Below are 25,221 nucleotides of genomic sequence, written 5' to 3'. Positions count from 1 at the left end.
GGTACCCATGTTCCTGACTGTCATTAATGTCATGTCTGATTTCCATCAGAGGTTGATTTAACTATGGTATATGTTCCTTTTCAATTTTCATGTCCCACACCATTACTTCTAGTTTGTGAACTGAATGTTGCAATTCTTCCAAGGGACAGGAGGTTACAACTGAGCAGTTAAAGAGTCACCATCACATAAATAAATATCAATTAGAGCCATTGTGTTTGAGCGAACCTCTCATTCCCGGGGTCTGAAGAATTCAATATGTTCTTGTGGCTACCACCACAGGGAGCCTGTTGTCCAGGGCAGCTATTCTCAAACTTGGGGTCCCGACCCCAATTGGGGTCGCGAGATGATTTCTGGGGGTCGCCAAATCATTTTGGAAGTCAGCTCTGTCTCCACTGTGTTAAAGTGTTCATGTGTTTTAGTCTTTTTGGTCATTTTGTGTTTTTTTTGTCATTTTGTGTCTTTTTTGGGGGTAATTTTGTGGCTTTTTTTGGTAATTTTGTGTCTTTTCTGGTCATTTTGTGTCTTTTTTTGATCATTTTACGTCTTTTTTTGTCATTTTGTGTCTTTTTTTTAAAATCATTTTGTGTCATTTTGAGGTCAATTTGATTCTTTTTTGGGTAATTTTGTGACAAATCCCAAAGTAGCAAGTTATTACTTTCCAAGGAGTCTCTGGCTTGAAGCTGACTGTTACACACTCAGGAGGACAGAATGGACCTTTAAACTTATAGCAAAGGACTTAGATTAAAACTAACAATAAAATATAAAAAAATATATAAATGCACAGACAGAGATGTTTTAGTTGTTCTAGAACAACAAAAATTCCTCTTTTGCAAGGTGCATAGAATACGCAAAACCCCCACACTTTGACCCTTAAGGCCTGTTTTGGTCCCATTGACTCCCACTATAAACACATAATTTTCATACACTGTAATCCTGACATAATATAATGCTTTTCCCATGACAACTTAATAAATCTAAGCCTCTCCCTTCAAAATACATGGAAAATAGGTTTTAGGTCTGATAGGCCTGAAACCACCAGGGGTAGCAGAGCTAAATCACATACAGTTTCAATGGAGGCCTGGTTCTGTTATCTTGCAAAATGCATGGCAATGAAAAAGCTTAACACCATAAACATGGTCTTGGTGTGTTGGGATTGATATAAAAGGAGTTATCAATTATTGATCTAGTCAACGCTGTAATAACCTTACCCCAAATATTCCACTTTATTCCACCTTGTTTTTTAAAATATTGCATATTTTGAGAAAATCAGGGGTTCTTATGACAAAATGGGCATTAAAACATAAAAAATGAAAAACAAAACAAAACTATGTTCGGTTGGAAGCTGATTAAAGGTTTGATGCGGTGAAAGTGAAACATTTCTTTTTTATATATCACATTTTTATGACACTTGAGAGGAACCGTTTCGGGACCTTAAGGTGTAAAGTGTAAAGTAATTTTAAAGAGGTCTCGAGGGTTAATGTCTGTTTCTAATACTGTAAAACCGGTTTCTTTTTCCTCTCAGTGGAATATAATGTACTGTAAAATCTGAGATTTGTGACCAAAATCATCATTGGGAAATGTGAACACACATATATTCTCAACCATCACATAAGAGGCTCCAAATGACCACTCAATGTCCCTTCATGTCCCCTCCAGGATGCCAGACAAGTACGGTGTGTTTTCTCCACTATAAAGGAGCAGAATAATTGTCGTTCAAAGTTTAAAGACAGGTAACCATTTGGAAAACTGTCCTTTTCCTTTAGGGGACTGTTTACAGCTTTACTTTCATTTCAACCCTGACATAATGGCACTTTGTCCCCAATTAACCTCTCTTAGTCATACCTTTTGCTCCAGTGATCCCTTGTTGTTTTCACCATCGCAACACTAAAGTAAAAGGCCAAACCAGGGTGAATTCAAAGAACAACACAGAGCTAGAGGTCTTGGTTTGGAAAGGGCCTTCATAATTGATCACAGAAGGCGCTACTGTGAGATCATGCCTCCATTAGATGTTATTAAGGTCAGCTGAACACATCTAAAGCACCACTTACTTCCTAATTATAATATATTGTCCAAGCCTTGTGACGTTTGGCTTCCTGGAAGCTAACAGCAGGCAATTAACAGATATTATATTCTTAATGCAATTACTCATATTAACCTCTTCTATTGGATGGTTTCTTCTCAATCTACTCTAACGGATCTAAAGTCTTTTGTGCATGTACCTGTCCCAAAAACTCTTCTGAGCACTTTCTTTGTTATTGCTCTAAGGTCATGTAAGGGTGCCTAAGAGAAGGCTCTCAGTCAGTATAGTTGCTTGTAACTCAAGTGTCTACTGTATGCCTAAAATGTAAGCTGTACTGGAAGTGTACTGTTGAAGCAAGATGCTTGACTTACTGTGAGCCAACGCCACCTGCTGGAATACAGAGAATGTCTGTTTCAGGGTCACAATTGAATTGAGCTCAATCATTGTTCAGTGGTGAAATGCTTATTTCAACAATTTTGCCAGAGAAAGTTAGCAAAGGTATAGGGACTGGATTTTATGTGTAGGGAGTGCTGGAAAGTAAGTGATTTACAACCTTAAGCTTAGTTCATAAGTCCAATGTGGGGGAATGTTTGTATGAGAAGGGTACAAAGGGAAATGTTGTACTTTTCACTCCACTTACTTGATCCACTACTAGTTTACGAATTTCTATATGAAAACAAAATTATGTATGGGTGACCACACACACACACACACACACACATATATCTATATCTATATCTATATATATATATAGATATATGTGTGCATGTGTATATATATATATATATATATAGTATATATATAGATATATGTGTGTATGTGTGTGTATATATATATATGTCTGTATGTATATATATACACTACTCACAATAAGTTAGGGATATTGTGAGGTCCTCAGTGGATTTCATACTTAAGGTGTTTGTGTCACTTCAGTGATTTTAGGGATAGGGAGGCAATTGTATTAGGGTGATAGACACACCTCATTTTGTGTTTTCCACGTAATGGTCTCACTGTGTACAGTGCGCCTTACATATTGGGCTCATACCAAAAAATACAAATAGACAACCCTTTTCAATGTGGCATCAATTTCAACATTCTGGGGGTATAAAAAGCTGGCATTGTCAGTAAGTCATTCCCAGTTCATCATTCAAGCAGCCATGAACACACGACGTCACTTAACGGATGAGCAGCGCCACCTGGCCATAGCGCGCCTTCAGGTCGGTAGCAGGCAGTCAGATGTTGCTCGTGAACTCGGTGTGTCTCAAAGTGTCATCAGCAGACTTGCAGCAAGACACAGAACTACTGGCAGTGTTCGTGACAGACCCAGGAGTGGAGCAATGATGACCAGTACCTAAGGACCTATGCACTCAGACACCGTTTTGCAACTGCCACACACCTGCAGGCCCGTTTACAAGAAGTGAGGGGTACTAGGGTTTCCAGACAAACCATTCGCAACTGACTTCACCGCTTTGGCTTGAATGCCAGACGACCGTTGCAGGTGACTCCACTGACACCAAGACACCGCCGTGCCCGTTTGCAGTGGGCACAAGACCACGTGACCTGGACAATGCAGCAGTGGTCTACAGTCCTGTTCACTGATGAGTGTCGAGTCACCTTGCACAGAAACGATGGTCGTCAGCGTTGCTGGAGAAGGTGAGGTGAGCGATACGCCGAGGTCAACATGGTCCCCAGGGTTCGCTTTGGTGGAGGAGGTGCAACAGTCTGGGCAGGCATCACCAGTCAGCGCAAAACCGATTTGGTGATTGTAGAAGGCTCAGTCACTGCACGTTCTTACCTCAGAGACATCATAGAACCCATCATCATCCCCCAATTCCACCAGCACACCCCCAACTTTCTGTTCATGGATGACAATGCTCCACCACATCGTGCCAGAATTGTCACAGCTCGACTTCAGGAAGACGGAGTGCCTCATATGGTTTGGCCAGCAATGTCCCCTGACCTGAACCCCATAGAGCACGTCTGAGACCAGCTGAAGCAGCGACTGGATGCTCGTACCCCACAACCACGTGACCTGGCAGAACTGCGTGTAGCACTTGTGGAGGACTGGAACGCATTGCCTCAGAACACCATCATGAGCCTAGTCAGGAGCATGAGACATCGCTGTCAAGCTGTCATTGCGGCAAATGGTGGAAACACCCACTACTGACGTTGTCAATTTTGGTTATTTGGGGCTACCTTTGTTATTGTTTAAATTGTTGGGGTAATAAATATTGCAGTAATGAAAATCGTGCTTCTTCTCATTCATTAATAGTAATATCAAAGGGAACTATTAGTTATTTAATTAAAATTCAGACCAAATAGGAAATGCACTCATGTAAATAACAATATCCCTAACTTATTGTGAGTAGTGTATATATATACATACACATATCTATATGTATACGTACACACACACACACACACACACACACACACACACACACACACACACACACACACACACACACACACACACACACACACACACACACACACACACACACACACACACACACACACACACACACACACACACACACACACACACACACACACACACACACACTATGTGTTGCCATATGGCAACAATGTGCAGTTGTGGAAAGTCCCATAAAATCAAAAATTCCCTATTCAATTTCATAGTGTTCTTCAATATAATTGCATTACTTTTCATCAACATGTCTTTAATCAAAGTTATATAATGTAACCTTTTCTGACCCAATTCCATCCGTTTCTCCAGGCTTCTTGACTTGGCTTTTTGACAGAAGTGTAGTCAAAAATGGACCAACAAATGATGTGAATGGGATATTAAAATTAATTGTAAATTGTAAATTTTGACTTATGAGTATTATGGGTATTTTTCTCCATTATTTTTTTGAATATATTATACATTTTGCTATTTCATGGACTAAACTATTAAGCATGAATAAAATGGGCAGATTCATTGGTAAGTGCAGTCAGTGGGACACAGAGTGCAAAAATCATATTGGTGAGCAAAGTAACACACAAACCGAACACTCCAAAAAGAGCATGACTGCTCTTACATAAAGGCCTAAAACAGTTTCTCACATTCACAGCTTTGAAATTTGACCATTTTCATGTAAAAAGACAGAAACAAAAACATTGTTACAAGGATTTTAATCTTTGTTCAAAGCCTGAATGTTTTCTGTCTTGCAGTCAGTTAGACTTTCACTAAAAATGGATTCATTCTGCTGGATGTTTGTGTGTTCTATCATACCAGAGGTGAAGAATACAGACTTTAGAATGAGTGTGTCATCCAATGCTGGTGAGACACAGTGAGGCGTTGGTGCCGCCAAATCCAAAGGAGTTTGTGAGGGCGAGCCGTCGGCCCTGAGTGTACCATGTCTGCGATGTGCAGGGAACATAATTCAGGTCAAACTCTGGCTCAGTGCGGTCCAGGTTGAGAGTTGGTGGCAGGACCGCATGGTAGCAGGCCAGAGCGGTAAACGCTGCCTCCAGGGCCCCTGCAGCGCCAAGCAAATGTCCTGTGGCTCCCTTGGTGGAGGAGACAGCCAGGTTGTCAACACTTTGCTGGAAGAGCCTCTTAATGGCTGCATTTTCGGCTGCGTCACCCAAAGGTGTAGATGTGGCGTGAGCGTTCACATATGTGACATCTGAAGGTGAGACTCCAGCGTCTCTGAGGGCTGCAGACATGCATCTGAAAAGATAGTGGACAAAATTGTACTCAGAAGTGGGTCTAACAGTTTGGATAATTATTAACTCCATGGAGTTTTGGGCTATTTTGTCCATTTCTGAATCCTTTTCATCCTGCCTGTATACACCACTTAAAAATGTTTAAATGCCATGTTGGTATATTTTTTCCCAGCACAAACCTCACTTATATGACCTAAAAATAATTGATTTTTTATTCTGACTTACTGGATCAGCATTTTGAACCAAAAAGAAACAAAGAAAAACCAATTGTGTCTTGTGTGTTTAGCGTAAACATTTTTGTCATTTTGGGTCATTTTGTGTCTTTTTTGGTCATTTTTTGTCTTTTTTCAGGCATTTTGTGTCTTTTTTTTTGTCATTTTGTGTCTTTTTTGTTCGTTTTGTGTCTTTTTTAGTCCTTTAGTCCAACATAAAATGTGATTTTGAATCTTTTTTTTACTTTCAAAACACTATCATGCTCAATGAAGAATTTTAAATGTTGCAAATGTGAACAAAATTTGCAAATATAACATATAAGATGATTACATCCAGTTCTATCATTTTATACTAAATATATTTGAGCTTGACTCCAGTTTTACTTGGTATATCATCATCAAACTGAAACTGGCCTCATGGAGTTTAGTCTAAAGGAACACTGGGGTGTTGTTGTTCTTTTTGTTTATATATCCATGTAATCCTGTGTTTCCTTTATCTTTTTTGGCCGTTTTTAAAATTGTACTGTGTCCCATGAAATACACATTTGTACTAGGTTTAAAAATTACCAGAAACTTAAATCACAAAATAAAATCAACTATTGTGGAAAAAAATATACATGATTGTGTGTGGTGTGTGTGTGCTTTTGTCTGCTGTTAAATGGACAGTTCACCCAAAATCAAAAATGCATATTTTTTCTCTTTCCTGTATTGCCATTTATCAATCTAGATTTTTTCGGTGTGAGTTGCTGAGTGTTGAATACATCAGCTGTAGAGATGTCTGTTCTCTCTTGTCTTTTTACTTCTTTTATCTCTTTTAGTACACTTCCTACATTAAACTGCTCACAACAAGGTCTGATTTCTGATAAGAGACATTGATGTTGAGTTTGCAACAAGGTTATAATAGTTTTGGATTTTTCATTTGTTTAAGTTTTAATTTCGTTGTGAAATTTGTTTTCAAATTCAGTTAGTTTTCATTCATTTTTTAAAGTGAGTTTGCTTTGAAAATGCTTGGTTTTAGTTTAGTTTTTATTAGTTTAAGTGTTAGTTTTAGTTTTTTTGTAATGGGCTTTGTGTTGGGTGCCAGACTCAAAGAGGTCATAATAAATGTTGCCATTATTTCCTTTGGTTTATCCATCTTAGCCCCAATAAAGTTATTAACTCTTACAGTTCTGGGTGTTTTGAATTCTGGTTTGAGTGTCGACATCCCAGTTTTTTAACCACACAATATTTCAGTTAACGAAAATGTTTTTTCAATTCTAGTTTTCGTTAACTATAATAACCCTGGTTTTTTAAGTGAAGTGTCATATAGCCCTAATAGATGTGAGAGAAGAGAACAGATATGGTAAATATCTCCAACACTCTGTAGCTCACCCCTAAACATTCTGTTTGATGAATAGTAGTACGCTACATCTTGTGACCCCTCTCAATAATCAACCTCCACCACCCCCAGGTTGTGTTGGAAACCACTTCTTAACCCAGAAGAACCCAGACCTATTTATCCTTAAAGGAAAAGAATGGGGGATATACCACAGACCAAGTGGACCACATAGAACACATTTATGATGTTTTAAAAAAAAAATCTACCCCTAAATGTCAAAGATCTGTGATGTAACATATATGTTACATTGGGCATTTATGGTATTTATGTTTATATTTCTTATTTTAAAATAAAAAAAAACTAGACACCTTTTCTGCTTACACGAACACAAATTTGCCTTTTTCTTTGCAACTCCAAAACATCCATCAAAATTATTTTTCAGATTTGTCTTTAACCCCCTTGAGTCCATCTATTTATCTAAAATACACGTTTTATTTACAGTAATACCTTTATTTATATATGATATGTAGACAAGCTGAGAAAGCCAGTTGAAAGTGTCATTTATGTTTCTAGACCATTTTTAAAATGTGAATTCTCTTTCTACAATGAAAAATATTATTATTTTTAATTTACATGCAAATAGACTGTTTTGTAGTTTTATTATTTATTATTTTTTCTGCTGTTTTTGTGTGAATAAATGGTTTAAAAAAAGAAAGAAAAAAAGTACATTTCCATAGACACGTGTCGTTTGTTTGTATTTTCGGTTCCTGGCAGCTTTATACTTTGTTAACTAAAATAGAATGAAAATGATGAAAAGGAGCCATACATGTGGTGTAAGGACAGACTGAAAGATGCTAAACACAGACAGAAATGAACGCATAGGAAGTTGACAAACTTGAACTAAAATCTCCTGGACTTGAGGTTTAAGTAACAAAATAATAATAAATAAAAACAACCATTTGCCTTTTTGTTTGTATCTCCATAACATATATCAAAATTGTGACTTTAATTTGTTCAGGAAATATGGTCAGAAAAAGTTAAATGCAATACAGGACACCCTATTAACGGATTAGAATTGTTAAACTGGTTTAAACTTAGCCTAGTAAGAAAAAATAAGCTTTTTGAAATTATCTACTTTTTCACATTTCTGTTTCAAGTCACACTCATATTTTGGGGAAGTCACTTCTTGTCTAAGTCACATGACCACCACACCAGGGTGTTGAGTATGCGTCGCTTAGGGATTTAATGAGTTAATGTGAAGCATAAAACTGAATATAGGAGATTATAGAAGATTTAATGTGTTTGTTACACGGGTGTCACCATGGGTTCTTATGGGTTAAATGAGTTTTAGGAGTTTGGTTACATATATATTATTTTAAAATGTAAAATGTAAGTAGAAAATGTGCTTAAAAACAAACATCAAAGAAGAAGAAAAAGAAGAAAGAAGAAAAAATCAAACTGAATCACCTAAATGCTCCGTCTCCATCGGCAGTGGGTGCGGTAATGTGACTGGCATCCCCCGAGAGTCCATAACCCAGGATCTCAGCGTAGATCCTGGCTCCTCTTTCCACTGCATGGTCCAGCTCCTCCAGGAGGAGCACCGCTGCTCCTTCACCCATCACAAAGCCCTCTCTCTCTGGATGGAAGGGTCTTGACGCCTGGGTGGGGTTGTCATTCCATTTAGTGGCGAGGGCCCGTGCCCTGGCAAAACCTGCCATTGACAGAGGCCCCACACAGGATTCTGTCCCCCCTGAAACCATAGCAACTGCATCCCCATGGACAATAAACCTGGCAGCATCACCTATGGCGTGTACACCTGTGGTGCATGCTGTGGAAACTGCATGGTTGGGACCCTTGAGTTTGTGTTTGATACTTATGTGTCCAGCAGCCATGTTTACAAGGATACGAGGCACAAAGAAGGGACTGACTTTTTTGTAGCCCTTCTGTTGGAAGTCAGTGGAGGTACGAGCAATTTCATCTAAAGACACCATGCCCATGCCCACAGCCACCCCAGTATTGAGCTGTTCCTCTGGGGTTTGGGGGCACCAGCCTGAGTCCTCCAGAGCCAGCTGAGCAGCACCGAGGGCCATTAATGTGGCTGGGGACATGCTACTGATCTCCCCACGAGTTGCAAATTTCTCTCCCTGAAACTGACCCTGTTCATTTCCTCTGGGCACCAGTGCTGCCACTTTACAGGGAACAGTGTCGTACTCCTGTGAGTGAAGAGCAACAATCCCACTGTGGCCTTTAATCAGGCGCTCCCAGGTTAGTCCAGTCCCTGTGCCCAGAGGACACACTAACCCTATGCCAGTAATAACAACCCTTCTTCTGGGCTTTCCACTGCTATAGTGTCTGGAGTCTTGCTGTGGACAAACACACACGGTCTTCTGAAGAAGTGTCCTCGTGCTGTGTGCTCTCAGCTGGAGTTTAGTCCAGCAGGAAAGTGATAGAGACATGCTGTCAGCTAGCTGGTAGCTTTGGTGAATCCTCGAATCATACCAAACACAAACATGTATAAAGCAAACGTTGGGATATCCTCTAGACGCTAATATACACGTTTTAACGTACTCGCACGTCACTGCGTCAACGTGAATACATTAATGAAACGACGCAACGAGTCCTTGAACCTTCCTGTAACAACCTACGCACTCTGTTATGCTGCGTCCAATTGCACTCGGAATTCGGAAAGATCCGAGTTGGAAATCCCGACTTCCGAGGTAAATGCGTTTCATTGCTCAACCTCGGAAAACATGGCAAGATTGCAAATTGCCACAGCAAATTGATGTTTGTTTGGATGTCTTTCGAGTATTTGAAAATGATTCTAGGGAAGTACATCAGCTGCCTGGTACAACATACAGTTAAATGGTTGTGTCCTCTCTGGGTCCAAATATAGGGTGGAATTGTGCTCTGCAAATACTTAAGAGACAAATATATAATTAAATCTTATCAATTTCCGGGATATAACAAAAAGAAGTGCAGTATTACACCTCATAGACTAATGTAGTTTAAATATGGGAACAACTATAATTTTTTTACACGTTTACTGTGCTTTTTCGTCCCTACTACTCTCACACAAACTCTTTAATTAAAAGAGTGGGGGTGAAAATACCACTACAAAGTAATCCTACACGTGACTGTTTACCACCTGTTTTGCTTTGACGTTTTCCACGTCTTTCCGACCTACTCGGGCTGCTTGGATCCTACCCGAATTCCCGAGTCGGAATCCCGAGTTCAAGGGCCGTTCTTTTGCACTTTTCCGACTCGGAGGTCGGATCATCCGAGTTCCGAGTGCAATCGAACGCAGCATAACAAAGGCACAAAAATTATATATCTTGACATTTTTTTTCCCACTGAAATGAACAGTTAAAACTAATTCGAATTCCCCTTATTGAAAACAACATTTATAGTGTTTTATATGTGTTTTATTTTTGTATTTATTTTTTATTTAATTTCAACTGCTCTGAATTTACAATATTGGTGTTATTATTATAAATTGTACTGTTGATTGATGTTCACAATATTGGTGTTATTATTATAAGTTGATGTTGATGTTCACCTAGCATTCTTTTTACACTTATGCAAGGTATGTACTGTGAAAAACGTGCCAGAAATGTTTATTTTTGTAATTTTCAATAAAGCATTGGAAAAAAATTAAAACAACCCCCAGGTAGCGTTTTGATCGCCAGATTCATTTGACATGTAAAATGTTACATTTCCAGCTGTAACCAAACCGACAGAGCAAGAAAACAAATGATTGTGCGCCATGAAACAGAATAATGGTATTATACAATTCTATATATATTTAAATATATATATTTTTATTATTCAGGCGGTGATAGGTCAGCTAAAGCCAGGACCCAAAACATCTAGTAGCCAAAATTGCACCATTAGCATTAAGGCTAGCTCCCATACTAGAAGGAGACAGGACTTTTTAGTTTGTTAATAAACACTAGTATGGCTGAGTCACCTGCAGTGGTAACGTTGTGTGAAAATCCAAATGAAGTCTTCCTAGACGTTGCAAAGTTGTTGCTTACATACGCGGACAACATTTTAAGGTAAGGTTGTGAAGTTAAAAACGCAATAGACTAGCGGTGTGTTGAGATGTTATGTGTTAGATAAGCTGAGATTTTCTCCTCTACATTACAAATAAAGTGGCTAATATTGTGTCGTCAGCAGGCTAACTGTCACTACAGCCAACATCGCTGTACTTAAGCCGCTGCTGCTGTTTACACACAGCCTCAAACCAGACTCTGTTGAAAAATCTGCTATTTCTAGTTCTCCTTGTGTATCAGGACCCGCCCATGCATGGAAAATCCCTACCTGCCTTAAGTAACGATCACTAAGGTGTTCCGGGTAATTCGTCATACAAGTGACTTGGAAATAACTTGTTTTAAATAGTTATAATTTCTATATTCGTCTCTAACGTTACCTTTCCTGACTTGAATCTGAAAAACGCTGCGGAGTGAGGTACATGTCTTAAGTTGTCATATGTTTCATATGTGTCATATGTGGAGTTAACGTGTATTCTGCCCTACAAAGTCTAACTGCAGGAACTACATTTTTGGTTGAAATTGAGTTATAACTAAAAATGAACTCCTTGATGTCTGTTTTATCTTGTGACAAAGTTTTAGATATCAATTTTGCTTTAATTCGGACAAATAATTACAACAAATGACTACAAAATCCAACTCAGTAATTGCATTTACCATGGTCTGCTTTGGATATATATGTACGAATTTATACATAAAACTGTGTAGCCTTGTATTTCTTCATTGTGTTAAATAGTTAAGACTATAAGACCCTACATATACTCGAGAATAATAGATATTAGAAGTTAATTTGATAGAGAAATTATTATCTAGATAGTGATTAAGTAAAAAGTGAGATAAAATGATATTAAGACTAAAACATATTACTTTAGAATATTAAGTCTAAAATACACAAATCTTTGAATAGAGTTGTTATAGACTTTTAAATACACTTTTATCAAAATTAATTTGGAAATGTTTATTCACTGAAAATAAAATATAAAAGCTGGAAGAAGACAACAACATTATAGTTCCTGCACTCTGTTTCTGCATTACTATTAGAACCTTTTACAGCAAAACCAGAGGGCAGTAACTACGTTTTTGGGTCAACAGTCAAATAAATCATCATGATTTTTGAGCATAAAAATGACATCATCAATACATGTAGAAATAAGTGTCATATCACTGACCTACCTATAACACATTTGGCTGGCCAGTTAAAAAACATTAAATAACTTTAAAACAGTTTTTCTCAGTTTTACCCTTTGTGTAGTTACTGCAGTTAGACTTTGTAGGGCAGTATAGATGAGTCGCGTGAAATATCAGTGTAAGAAGATTTTTGCTTTTGTGCAATGGTAAAGCAGGTATCTGTAAAGTTTGATTTTACTTCCACATGTGTACAATAGCCAACAACACTAGTTGTTTTACAGAGTAAGAGTGTCTTCTGTCCCTGGATAAGCTCTGCTTCCTCATATGATGCAATCTCCCAACAGGTATCCCAATGAGGAGAAGTACAGATCGATCCGCATAGGCAATCCTACATTCTCTACCAAGCTGTTGCCCATCAAAGGTGCAGTGGAATGCCTTTTTGAAATGGGATTTCAGGAGGTAATTCATATGTTACTGTCAGATATCTACTGTAATATGTTGATAAATGCATTGAGGAAACCTTTAAAATTAAATTATCTGACTCCAACACAAAATCCTCACCTATTTCTCCTCGCCAATCGTCTGATGGGGAATGATGAGCAGGAGACGACGAGTTCTCAGTTTAGCTTCATTTTATTACAACACGTCAAGAAATGTGCAGTTACAGAGTCTCTGGGTTCAATCTACACGTCCCTGACATCACATTAGGCTGGTCAGTTCATGAGGTCTGGACCAGTCTACTATCCCTTGAACCCTTTTTACATCTTAACAGAGGTTTACTAAGAATGTAGGTAGAACTCTCCAGAAGTCGCCTCCTTTCAATCCGTTGATTTGTCAGTTTATTGCATACGTGGACACGTCATGTCACCAAGCAGAGAAGACAGTTCTCTTTCTGCTCAGCACAACATATGTTACCTGACCTGTTAACAAAACTTTCAAAACATAAACTCCTGCCTTGCAGAGATATTATTGGAGACACAGATTTTGCAACAAAACAATCAAACATAAAATATATCCTTTTGTGGTTATAGAATCTTACTCTAAATAGGGCAGAGGAAGTTTAAGCAGATGCAGTACATTTATTTAGTTTAATCATAGTTTAAAAAACAATATTAGCACATGATCATTGTATCAAAGCATCTTGCATGCACAGAGAGGACACACACACACACAGACAGTGAACCACGTATGCATAGATCAGGGATGGGCAACTGGAGACCCGGGGGCCGCATACGGCCTGCACCCTCTCTTGAAGTGGCCCTCAGTACAACTACATGCATTTGAGCATGAAATCTTAAAAGTGCAGTGTAAAAATGCACAAAATGACTTCTTACAATTAATGTTGGTCTGCTGTTTTTGCATTGAAGAAAAAGAAGAAATCACAGTAAGTGGTTATTTTTTATTTGCTTCAAACCTTTTGTATTCCTATTTACACTGTTATACATGCATTTGAGCATGAAATATGTTAAGTTACTGCACTGTAAACATATTTAAAATTGCAGTTTCATCATATCTGGTTAAGTGCACGGTCCTATATGTGGCCCTGTGGTAGTGTCCATGAAAAATTGTGACCCCCTCCAGCATTTAAGTTGCCCATCCCTGGCATAGATAGTTACGTATGTCAACAGACAGCGACCCACGTCCACAGAGACAGACAACAGAGACAGAATAATAGACAGAATAACAGGTTATTTCTAACAAATAAGTTAAAGCCAATATTCCACCTACATCATTGCCAAAGGTCTACTTGGTCATCTGTACATAGGCCCAACTGTGAGTAAATATTATGACCTCTTGCACCTCTTTCCAGGCAGAGACCCACCTGGTGTTTCCCAAGTCTGCATCAGTAGAACAGCTGAAGCTAATCAGGGAATCCATAGCAGCAGAGAGGGAGCAAAGGCTGCTTGCAGGACAAGCTGTCCAACCTACTGCTCAGGCTGTTCCAGCCTCAGCCTCAGCCTCAACATCAGCCTCAACATCAGCACCAGAGAGCAGTGCTACTGCTTCCAGCCAGCCAATTACACCACCTCCACTACAGCCTTCATCCTTGGTAAAGATGTGCTCATTCTTGGTATAAAATTGTGACTGAACATATCTGAAATGTTAACAGTTGAAACAGTAGCTGGTTTGATAATACAATTCCAATTTAAATTATCATTTAAACAAGGCTTAGCCATATAAACTACAAAAAATAGTTGCAGATGATGGCCTTTGTGTGTGCAATAAGTCATAAAGGTGTGCTTTGCCAAATGTAATTTGTTATTGTGGGGCTTTATTTTCCATGATCATAATCAATATTAACTCTTTGATGCACAACATATTGACCCCCCTTCTAAAGCACAACATGGGTCAAAAACAACCCTCATTCATCTCCCATGTTATTTAATGCTTGCTGTGTGTTTCTGTGCTCCCTATTAACGGATTAGAATTGTTAAATCGGTTTAAACTTAGCCTCGTAACAAAAAATACGCTTTTTGAAATTAGATACTTTTTCACATGTCGAGTCACAGCCACATTTTGGAAAGTCACATTACCACCACACCAGGCTGTTGAGTATGTGTTGCTTAGGGACTTAATTAGTTACTGTCAAGCATCAAGCTGAATGGGAGATTCTAAAACATATAAAGTGTTTGTTACACCCGTTTCAATGTGGGTTGTTATTGTGGGTTAAAAAATGTTCTTGTCTTTCATTCAGGAGAGCAGTATGAGCTTTTTTGTGACTCTCCAGTCAAACTTCCAGCATGTGATGCTGTATGAAAACCCTGAGCTGCAGCAGAAAGCCAGGGGCTGCATCCCTCACCAGCAGATGTCCTCTGCTGCTGAACACAAGCTGAAGGAGGCCAAAGAAGCCGATCCAGGTTAAGTTGTAAACAGTTTTAAATCTGCTTCATACAGATTCTATGCATCTTCCTTTAAACAGTGGTTCATAGTAACCAGCTGACTTGCTTTCCTGATTGTAGAATGTAAACTTGGAATAGAAGAATTCCTGGTGTTGGAGTTGCTCAGATGGTTCAAACAGGACTTCTTCTCCTGGGTGGACTGTCTGCCCTGCAGCAGCTGCAATGGCCCCACCAAGAACAATGGCTCCCTCAGTCCTACCACTGAAGACCTCCGCTGGGGAGCCCAGCGAGTGGAGAACCACTACTGTCAGAGCTGCCGACTCTCCACCAGATTCCCCAGGTCTGCAACATTTTGACTTGTTCTTACTACTGCAGTGAAATAGTTTTTGAGGTTAACAGTAGGATTAACCCACTGAAACCCAAGCCAACTCAAGGTGTTTTGCTTTTTTCCCCCTTGAATGAATGTTTTTAACAGGATCTAGTTATTCTAATCCAGGGGTCGGCAACCTGCGGCTCCAGAGCCACATGAGGCTCTTCAGGCCGTCTGCAGTGGCTCCATGTGGCTGTGACAAAAAAAATTAGACAAATTCTTTACATTTAAAATTTTATTTTTCATTGGTGTTGGCCCAAAGTGATTTGTATTCTTCAATTGTAAAAATGTCTAGATTATACATGGCTGTAAAAAGATTTTAAAAAACATTTTAATCAACTAAAATTTGCATTATAGCTTATGAAAATCTACCGGTCGGCACCTTAAATTTTACATTTTGCCGACTTCAAGTCTAGTTTTGAGTTTCACTCATTAGGCTAGCTTTCGATTCCAAATCTCCTGAGATATTTCATACAAAAATCATACAAAATCATAAAAAAGAAATGCTCATTATGACCTATTATTAATGTTGGTAGGCTAATTTAGACCTAGTAGGCCGTGTTATCTTTATTCTCAGGCTTAAAATAAGGTTCGTAAAGGTTGCCGACCCCTGTTCTAAACGCTTTATTTATGCCAACATTATTAAATGAGACATGTAGAATAAAGCTTCGTTTTGATTGCTTCTTCTAACAAAAACTTTCAGAACCTATGATCCCTTCAAGGACTGTCGGAAAGTAAAAATTTCTACGATAATGCCTGTTATTACAGTTTACAGCAGGGCTCTCAAACTCAAATTACCTGGGGCCGCTGGAGGCAGTATCAAAATGACCAAAAAAGACACAAAATTACAAAAAAAGACACAAAATGACACTAAATTACGTTAAAAAGACACAAAATTACTTTAAAAAGACAAAAAAATTACCAAAAAAGACACAAAATGACTAAAAAAGACACAAAATGACTGAAAAAACACTAAATTATTTTAAAAAGAAACAAAATTACCAAAAAATACACAAAATTACTAAAAAAGACACAAATTTATTAGAAAAAGACACAAAATTACAAAAAAAAGACACAAATTTATTAGAAAAAGACACAAAATTACAAAAAAAGACACAAATTTATTAGAAAAAGACACAAAATTACAAAAAAAAAGACACAAAATTATTAAAAAAGACACAAAATTACATTCCATAACATTTCCACTTCTTGCGGTAACAACAACACGGCAGATAATAAACGATCCGGTAGCAGCTGCCTTTCTTTTTGTTAACGTCGTCATAGACACAAATGAAACAAAGCTCCAGCTGGAGCAATAAAGGGACCTTCTACACACAACACGGTAAAGAGACATTCATATAAAACTCACACTAAACTTTCATATCAAGGTGGCGGCCACAAAATATCGTCACGAGGGCCACGAGTTTGAGACCCATGGTTTACAGTATAATGGTGAGGGGTAAAACTTTTTCTGCAAACAGCCATAAAGCGTATGAATTAGTTTTGTTTCCTCTGTATTGTTAATACCAGGTACAACAATCCTGAGAAGCTTCTTGAAAGCAGGAGAGGGCGCTGCGGGGAGTGGGCTAACTGTTTCACACTGTGCTGCAGAGCCCTTGGCCTCGAGGCCAGATATATATGGGACAGCACAGGTATGTACATGACTGAGAGATTTGCACATTTCTGATTAGATTTTCTGTTGTGCAGAGAAAAGCAGCAGTGTACTTTACAGGGCTGAGGAGGAAGCGTGGTTGACTTTTGATTAAAAACGTATCTCAACTGTAGGTCCACCTAATTTTTGGGAACTTTCACCCATATCTTCCAGTCTTCAGTACCGTTATCACCACTCGAGCTGCAATGTTTAGTTGATTAATCGATTAGTCAAGTTGATCTCAACCCTTTTTCATGTGATTGAAATACCACTTCACTTCAAGGACCTGCATCTGAAAGGATGTTTGTCAGATATGATTTCAACCAGAGTTCTGTTGCCAACTACACTGCCCTACAAAGTCTAACTAAAGTAACTACGCAAAAGGTAACTGAGAAATACTGCTTCATAGTTTTTTCAAAACGTTTTTTAAATGGCCAGCCAAATTGGTTTTATGTAGACAAGTGATATAACACTTATTTCTACATGTATTGATGATGTAATTTTTATGCTCAAAAATCACGATGATTAATTTGACCTTTGACCCCAAAAATGTAGTTACTGCATCACTGTAAAAGGTTCTATTAGTAATGAAAAAACAGAGTGCAGTAACATCAATGTGTTGTCTTCTTTCAGCTTTAATATTTAGTTTTCAGTGAATAAACATTTTCAAATTGATTTTTTTATCAGTTTATTTAAAAGTATAACAACTCTATTCAAAGATGTGCGAATTTTAGACTTAATATTATAAAGAAATTTTATATTTTAGTCTTAATATAATTTTATCTCACTTTTTTACTTCACTATCTAGATAATAATTTCCCTATCAAATAAACGTATCATTTCTATTATTTTTTATGTTTAAATTAGTATGTATATATATCCAGAGCAGACTGTGGTAAGTGCAATTACTGCTTGGTTTTGAGTTGGATTTTGTGGTTTATTTCTCTGAAATAAAGCAAAATTGAAATCTAAAACTCTGTCACAAGATAAAACAGACATCAAGGGGTTCATTTTTATTTATTACTCAATTTTGACCAAAAATGTAGTTACTGCAGTTAGACTTTGTGGTGCAGTGGGGTTGAGCACAAAACCTCTGAACAGAACAGTCACTCTTAACATTCTTAAGACTCTTACTCAGGCTGGGTTCACTTCTATACTTCACTATTCTTATAGTTAAAAGAACTATTCCCCATTTTTCTGTGGACCCCCTGGAATTCCCTCAAGAACCCCCAGTGGTCCCTGGACCCTGGTTGAGATCCACAGGATTAGTTTATTGGCAGTAAATGAATTAGAAAATGTATTAAAAAGGCTAAAAAAAGGTCTTTATGACAATGAACTGGATATCTTTGGGTTCTGGACTGTCAATCAGACAACGTTAGACATTTGAATATGTTATCTTGAGCTCTGACCAATATAATTGCCCTTTTTTGTTTTTTAACGTTTCCTGATATTTGATGGACAAAACGGTTATTCAGCAGATTAATTGGTAATTTAAAAAAATAATTAGTTTCGGCCCCAAACAGAACTTACAACTGAGCAAACACCATCCACTAAAAGAAGCAGTGAAGATGTGGTTGGAAGCTCTAGAAAACAAGACCTTGAGTTGAGTTTTTGCCAACTGCTGTTTCAAAGCAATAAACACTGCAGAAAAAACGCTTGGAAAAAATTAAAGTTATTTATTTTCTCCTCTTTGAGAAGTTGATTTCTACATTAAAACTAAATTTCATTTCAAGCTATTCTTTGATTTCAGTTCTCAATATTCAAATCATAACTACAACATAGTTCTTCTTTGTGCTTTTCCTATGAAAGATGTGCACTATTTTATTAGAAATAAAATGTCCCAGCATTTAACTATGAGGGCCAAAAACAAAAACAAAATAATTCTTAATGAATCGTTATCATGGTAAAATGTTCAATTAGTTATTGATTTGAGGTCATATCACCCAGCCCTAGACTGTAATGCTCATAAGACACCAGAAATAATTTTTTTAATGGATGAATTACAAATATACACCTTTTTTATTATTATTATAAGATTTACATTGAAGATCAAGAATGAACTCTGACATTTGGCATTAATATTGTTATCGTAACCGACATCTAAGCCGAGAGGTGTGTTCAGAATAGAATTCTATGAAACACAATTTCTACCTTTTTAAATAATATAAATATTAAAGACACTAAATGCTAATTGTATTGGTATCATCCCACAAGTTTCATATATTAAGAACATGTCATCACAGTACTGTCATCACAAAAATGTACCTTCAGACTTGCTCTGATGTGACAACAATAGATCAGTAAAAATCAGTTTGGTTTTCTGTGACGTTTCAGACCATGTGTGGACAGAGATTTACTCCGTCTCTCAGCGTCGCTGGCTGCACTGTGACTCCTGTGAGAATGGCTGTGATAAGCCCCTACTGTATGAGGTTGGCTGGAAGAAGAAACTGGCCTATGTTCTGGCTTTCTCTAAGGACCAGGTGAGACAAATGGACACTACACACAACTATTACTGCTGTTGCTGAAAAAACTGTCATATGAACAAAAGTAAAAAGTGTCGTTTCCTTAAAGGTGGACTCTGCAATTCCTTCCTTTATTAACATTTAGGCCCCGTTTACACAAGGACGCTTGCGGGTAAAAACAACAAAATATTTTTAACGGAAGTGCCTTTCGTTTAGACGGTGACGGCGTTTTTGGGGCTTAAAAACGCAAAAATCTGAAACCACCTTCCAAAGTGGAAAAGTTGAAGACGCGACGCCACTTTTGCGTCTTCTGTTCAGACCGTCATCATGTAAACGTAGCCTGAGTGAATATCTCTCCATAGGCTAAGCTAACCCTATGTATGATGGGAAGGGGTGTATAAATCAAATCAAATCAAAATGGCTTTATTCATCCCCCGAGGGTAAATTCGGTTAGTCTGGTAGAATCTCTGTTAGAATGAGACAGCCTGATGGCTGTAGGAGAGAAGGATCTTTTGAATCTCTCCGTCCTGCACCAAAGAGAGAGGAGCCGTCCACTGCTGTTTTTTTGGTCCATAAAGGTTTTGTGTAGCAGATGATCCGGGTATTTCAGGATGGCCTGGAACATCTTGACAGTGCATCTCTCCACCACCTCCTCCAGTGTGTCCAACCTGGCTCCAACCACAGAACCAGCTCTTTAGACCAGTCTGTCCAACCGCCTTGCATCTCTGTGTGTGATGCTGCCTCCCCAGCAGACTGGAGCATAAAACAACACACTACCACCACAGACTGATAAAACATCTGCAGCATCTTACTACACATGTCCAGAGATCTGAGCTTCAAGAAGAAAAAGAGGCAGCTCTGCCCCTTTTTGTAGAGAGCGTCTGTGTTTAGGGACCAGTCCAACTTATTATCCAGGTATACACCTAGATACTTAGAACTTGGCACCACCTCCATGTCCACCCCACAGGTATTCACTGGCTGAAGAGGGGGCTTGAACCTGTGGAAATCTATGATAATTTCCTTAGTCTTTGAGGTAGGAGAGTAGGAGATAGTTCTTGTGACTCCAGATTCCTGTCTATTCCTGATACACGCCACAATAGCAGTGTTGCCCGAGTACTTCTGGATGTGGCAGAGTTGTATTTGAAGTCCCCTGTGTACAGTGTGAACAGGAATGTAGCCAGAACAGTCCCTTGTGGAGCCCCTGTGCTGCTCATTAATGTCCCAGAAACACAGTTCCCCAACCTGACATACTGTGGTCTTCCTGTCAGGTAATCTGTGATCCAGGAGATGAAGGAAAGATCCACTCCCATCTCTGTGAGCTTGTGTTTGAGTATATGTTTGAGTATTGAGTTTAAACATAAACAATCTCTCCAGAGAATCACAGACTTCCACCTTTTTTTTGGTGATATTAAGATAAGAGGAGAGATGGAAATTTATATTCTACCGTATATGACTGGAATTAATTGACGAAAGTATGATTTTATGCTGTCTATAGTGGTTTGTTTTGGAGGATTATAGAATCTTGGACGGAGTTTTCTATCACTGATTATTTTGAGTTGTGAAATAAAATCTGTAAATGTTGTGATGTTCAATGTAAGCGCAAAATGTTGCCTTTTGTTATGTCCTTGAATGTGGAAGTTATGATTTTCTGTTTGTCTGTTTACATTCACCTGTAATGCCTAGCGCCCCCCTTGGTCCAATCAGCAAAGAGCTGTTGTGGTTTACCGTTGTTTAGGCAACAATTAACTTCCAGGATCAGCAGACAGTTCATACTTGACCATGTGTGTATGATGCAGGTGGTGGATGTGACATGGAGGTACTCCTGCAAACATCCAGAGGTTTTGTCGAGAAGGACCAGGGTTCAGGAGGCCTGGCTGCGGCACACCATTAACGGGCTTAATGCCTCGGTAAATCTTAACCCTTTAAACTCTTCATATAAGACTAATTACTTTGTTCAATCTAATGTAAACCACTTTTCATCTGCTGTGATACTGAAGAGGCAGCAGTCCCTGAGTCCAGACAGAAGGAAGGAGCTAACAGAGAGGCTGCTCGTCGAGCTTGTTGAGTTTATTTCCCCCAAGAAACCTAATCCAGGAGAGCTGGGCGGACGCAACTCTGGCTCTCTGGCCTGGAGGATCGCACGCGGGGAGACCAGACCGGCTGATACAGGGACCTCCACACAGGTACAGTTTATTATATACTCTATAGTGTTAGGACAGAGCTTACTCCAGTCAGTGTTATGTACCTTCTGGTCCATTTCATTATGTCTAGGGGCTGAATTGGGGAGGATCTGTGGTTTCAGGCTTTGTGTGTGTGTGTGTGTGTGTGTGTGTGTGTGTGTGTGTGTGTGTGTGTGTGTGTGTGTGTGTGTGTGTGTGTGTGTGTGTGTGTGTGTGTGTGTGTGTCTGTCTGTGTGTCTGTGTGTCTGTGTGTCTGTCTGTGTGTCTGTCTGTGTGTCTGTGTGTGTGTGTGTGTGTGTGTGTGTTGAATGTCTGTCTGTGTGTGTAATGTCTCTGTGTGTGTTTTTCTCAGACTGCAGGTTACGTGTTTACTCCTACTGAGAAGGAGAAGAGTGACAAGTTGCTGCATGTGCGCTACAATGCTGCCAAAGACCAGTACTATCGAGTGTCCAACAACTGTGAGGTGGTTGAGTGCTGGGATCAGTGTGTGTGGAGGAAGGAGTCAGTCTTCAGAAAGGTGGAGGAAGACTGGCTCATGGTACGTTTATTATTGTTTGATTAAGTAATCTATATTGAACATTATGTTTTCATTATTCCATGGCTCATGATAGTAAACATGAATGACCATGATGACTCTAAAAAGGCTGCATCAACAAGTTTTATTATTATGCTCCCATGAAGTTCGGGTACATTTGATAAAAGCCTGGCCATGGCATTTTTAGACGGATGCCGATTTTCTACATGGACTATGCATCAATATGACTATAAAGGTGCTCAGAATGCTTATCATTTTTTTCATATTAAATTAATATTTTACTTTAATATACATTATATATCAACCAATTCTAGAATTGAACACTGAGAAATGAAGAAAAAATAAGAATAAAATAAATATAAGACACCATTTCTAAATCACCCCAAGCATAATTTTCTGCATTGTGTTCTGCAAAAAACACAAGGGGGGGAGTGGCCACCTGAAAAGTCTCAGGCCACACCCTCTCAAAAGTCCACTCACTCTGCGTGTCTCCACTATAAGTTAGCCCCCAGAGGGATTTAGAGACTCAGGAGGTGACGTATGGTTTTCGCCGTCGCTAACTGTGCACGTCAGTCAGTCTCCGCTGATCATAAACATAGTGATTGTGAATTAACAACATCACTAACTGTGCACAGAGTGTCTGGTGCATGTTGTAAACAAACAGAGATTGCTTAGTGAACACCTCCTGTAGGAGCAGCACATACACACTGTACTGCTACAGAGCTAACTGTAGCTAACTGCCGCTAACGGCGGCTCTTCTTAACGAGCCGGCCTCCGGCTCGTTAAGAAGAGTAAGAAGGAGTTGCTGGATTTCGCTCCAGTCGCTTTCTTGAAAAATAGTCGCTAAGGGGGTCTGAAAAGTCGCTAAAGTTAGCAACAAAGTGACTAAGTTGGGAACACTGCTCTGCCGGCTATTACAAATGGCGTGTGTTGTTGTCGTCGTGTAGAGTACTACTTCACATCCTGCTTAGCGATCTATCCAATCAGTAACCAGGCTGTTTTCAGGGGAGAAATAAAGACCCTGCTCTTCTACAGGGACTAAAAAAGTCCCGACAAAAGCCGGCTCCGGACAGTTCGTATTCAAATTAGGGGCGTTTTGGCGAGTGAGACCCGCCTCATTCCGGGTATTACCCGGTAGTGGAAACAGCCTTCATGAATGAATGTGTATACTCACCATTGTTGGGGCTCACAGGACTGATGGCATTAGGCATCACAGCAGTCCATATACAGGTCTATGCATAACAAACACTTAAGAAATACCAAATTTCATGGCGGTCCATCGAATAATAGATTTTTCTACCTGGACCAAAGTGTTGCACTCACCAACAGACATCACCATATCTAGAAACTGAGTAATAGCCCCCATAATGGTTTGTAAAACTGGAGGAGTGACCTTTTTTGATGAAATAGTTCACACTATGTCCATTATAATGCTAATTGGCCACATTTACATTTTGAAAGAAGTTTTAGCCATTGTTTGATTTTATCAGACAGTGTGAACCTTGCAGAGACAAGAGTGGGTGTTTGTTTTTCACAAACCAGTCAAACCTCCAGCACCAAAACAAGCACTTACTTAAGATTCTGCAATTTTTTTTGCCATAACTTTGAACTTGACTAAGATTAGAAACAGGATGGAACATGAAAAAAGGGACAAAATAATGTGAAAACAGCATGCAGCAATGGGTGAGGGGTGAGATGACAGTAACTTCTTTCTTTCTTCAGGTGTATATAGCTCGAACAGAGGGCTCTTCAATGGGAAAAATTAGCTGGAAGTTTGACTTAGCTCCAGCGGGAATGAAGATAAAGTCTCTCTCGATCATGGCAAGTAGCCAGACCTTCCACTCTGGGAAAGTCTGCTGGCAGTTGCAAGCAGGCCAGATTACTGAAGAGTTCCCCGGAGGTATGGTTACGCCACAGATATTCTGATCAAATACTCCAAATGTAATTGTGTGACATGATCCATCCAAATAATTTCCTCTCCTGTGTTTGAACCTTCAGATGGGAATATGCAGTCATTCCAGAGTCTATCCGGCTCCTCAGAGTTCATTGTTGTAGCAGAACTCTGTGGTGGAGAAGGGGACTCGTCATGGCAGCACTCTCAGCTCTTCAGACAAAGCTCGGAGGAGACGCAGGAGCCTTCATTTGAAATCCTCATCCACTTTGAAGCTGCTTAACAGTTGATTTACATAGCAAAATTGGGGTGTCTAGTCTGTTTTTCAGTGTTGACTGTTGTTTGGATGATAAGATTGTATGATGTAAATTCAGTGCAATATTTAAGTCTGTGTCAGTCCTCCTAAGATGATTAAATATGCATGGTCTAATGATGAATGAGATAGATGAATGAAAACACAAGTTTTGTACCTATCACAGAGTACAGATGTCATGTTTTACCATTAAAAAGGCCAAATAACCTGGGGCATGTAGTCTACAATATACATGAAAGGGGTTTAAAACATAAGCCATAGTTTCTGTATCATCTGCCTGTGTCTGTAATATGTGATACATGGAGACACTCCACGGAGTTAATTGTCAGCTCAGGTGGATCCTGTTCTCCTGCTAGTAATAAACTAACAATTGCTCAGTTATGGAAAAAGTATTCAGATCCCTTACTTAAGTAAAAGTACTAATGCCAAACTGTGAAATTACTCCACTACAAGTAAAAGTCCTGCATTCAAAAGTAAAAGTACAAAAGCATCAACAACAAAATGTACTTAAAGTATCAAAAGTAAAAGTACTCATTATGCAGCATGGTCCCACTCAGATTTTTTTTTAAATATAGTC

At 38.9% G+C, this 25,221-nt stretch overlaps 2 protein-coding genes across 2 annotated transcripts; one reads left to right on the top strand and one right to left on the bottom strand.

The window, feature by feature from the left end:
• Positions 1-5,141: 5,141 nt before the first annotated feature.
• Positions 5,142-10,559, bottom strand: oxsm (3-oxoacyl-ACP synthase, mitochondrial). The gene is made up of 2 exons (XM_059349117.1): positions 8,693-10,559; positions 5,142-5,699 (listed from the first exon to the last, which is right to left on the bottom strand). The coding sequence occupies exons 1-2, from the start codon at positions 9,679-9,681 to the stop codon at positions 5,294-5,296; spliced, it is 1,395 nt and encodes a 464-aa protein (XP_059205100.1). The 5' UTR covers positions 9,682-10,559; the 3' UTR covers positions 5,142-5,293.
• A 359-nt stretch (positions 10,560-10,918) lies between these two features.
• ngly1 (N-glycanase 1) lies at positions 10,919-24,809 on the top strand. The gene is made up of 12 exons (XM_059350321.1): positions 10,919-11,280; positions 12,747-12,861; positions 14,213-14,452; positions 15,098-15,260; positions 15,363-15,582; positions 17,143-17,264; positions 19,598-19,743; positions 21,522-21,632; positions 21,723-21,908; positions 22,258-22,443; positions 24,163-24,340; positions 24,439-24,809. Exons 1-12 carry the CDS (start codon positions 11,180-11,182, stop codon positions 24,612-24,614), a joined length of 1,944 nt encoding a protein of 647 aa, XP_059206304.1. The 5' UTR covers positions 10,919-11,179; the 3' UTR covers positions 24,615-24,809.
• The last annotated feature ends 412 nt before the right edge of the window (positions 24,810-25,221 follow it).

Source organism: Centropristis striata, chromosome 14 (assembly GCF_030273125.1).
Source record: "Centropristis striata isolate RG_2023a ecotype Rhode Island chromosome 14, C.striata_1.0, whole genome shotgun sequence".
In the NCBI taxonomy this organism is placed as follows: Eukaryota; Metazoa; Chordata; class Actinopteri; order Perciformes; family Serranidae; genus Centropristis; species Centropristis striata.
Note: the sequence above shows the minus strand (reverse complement) of the source record. Positions and strands in the feature narration are given on the sequence as shown.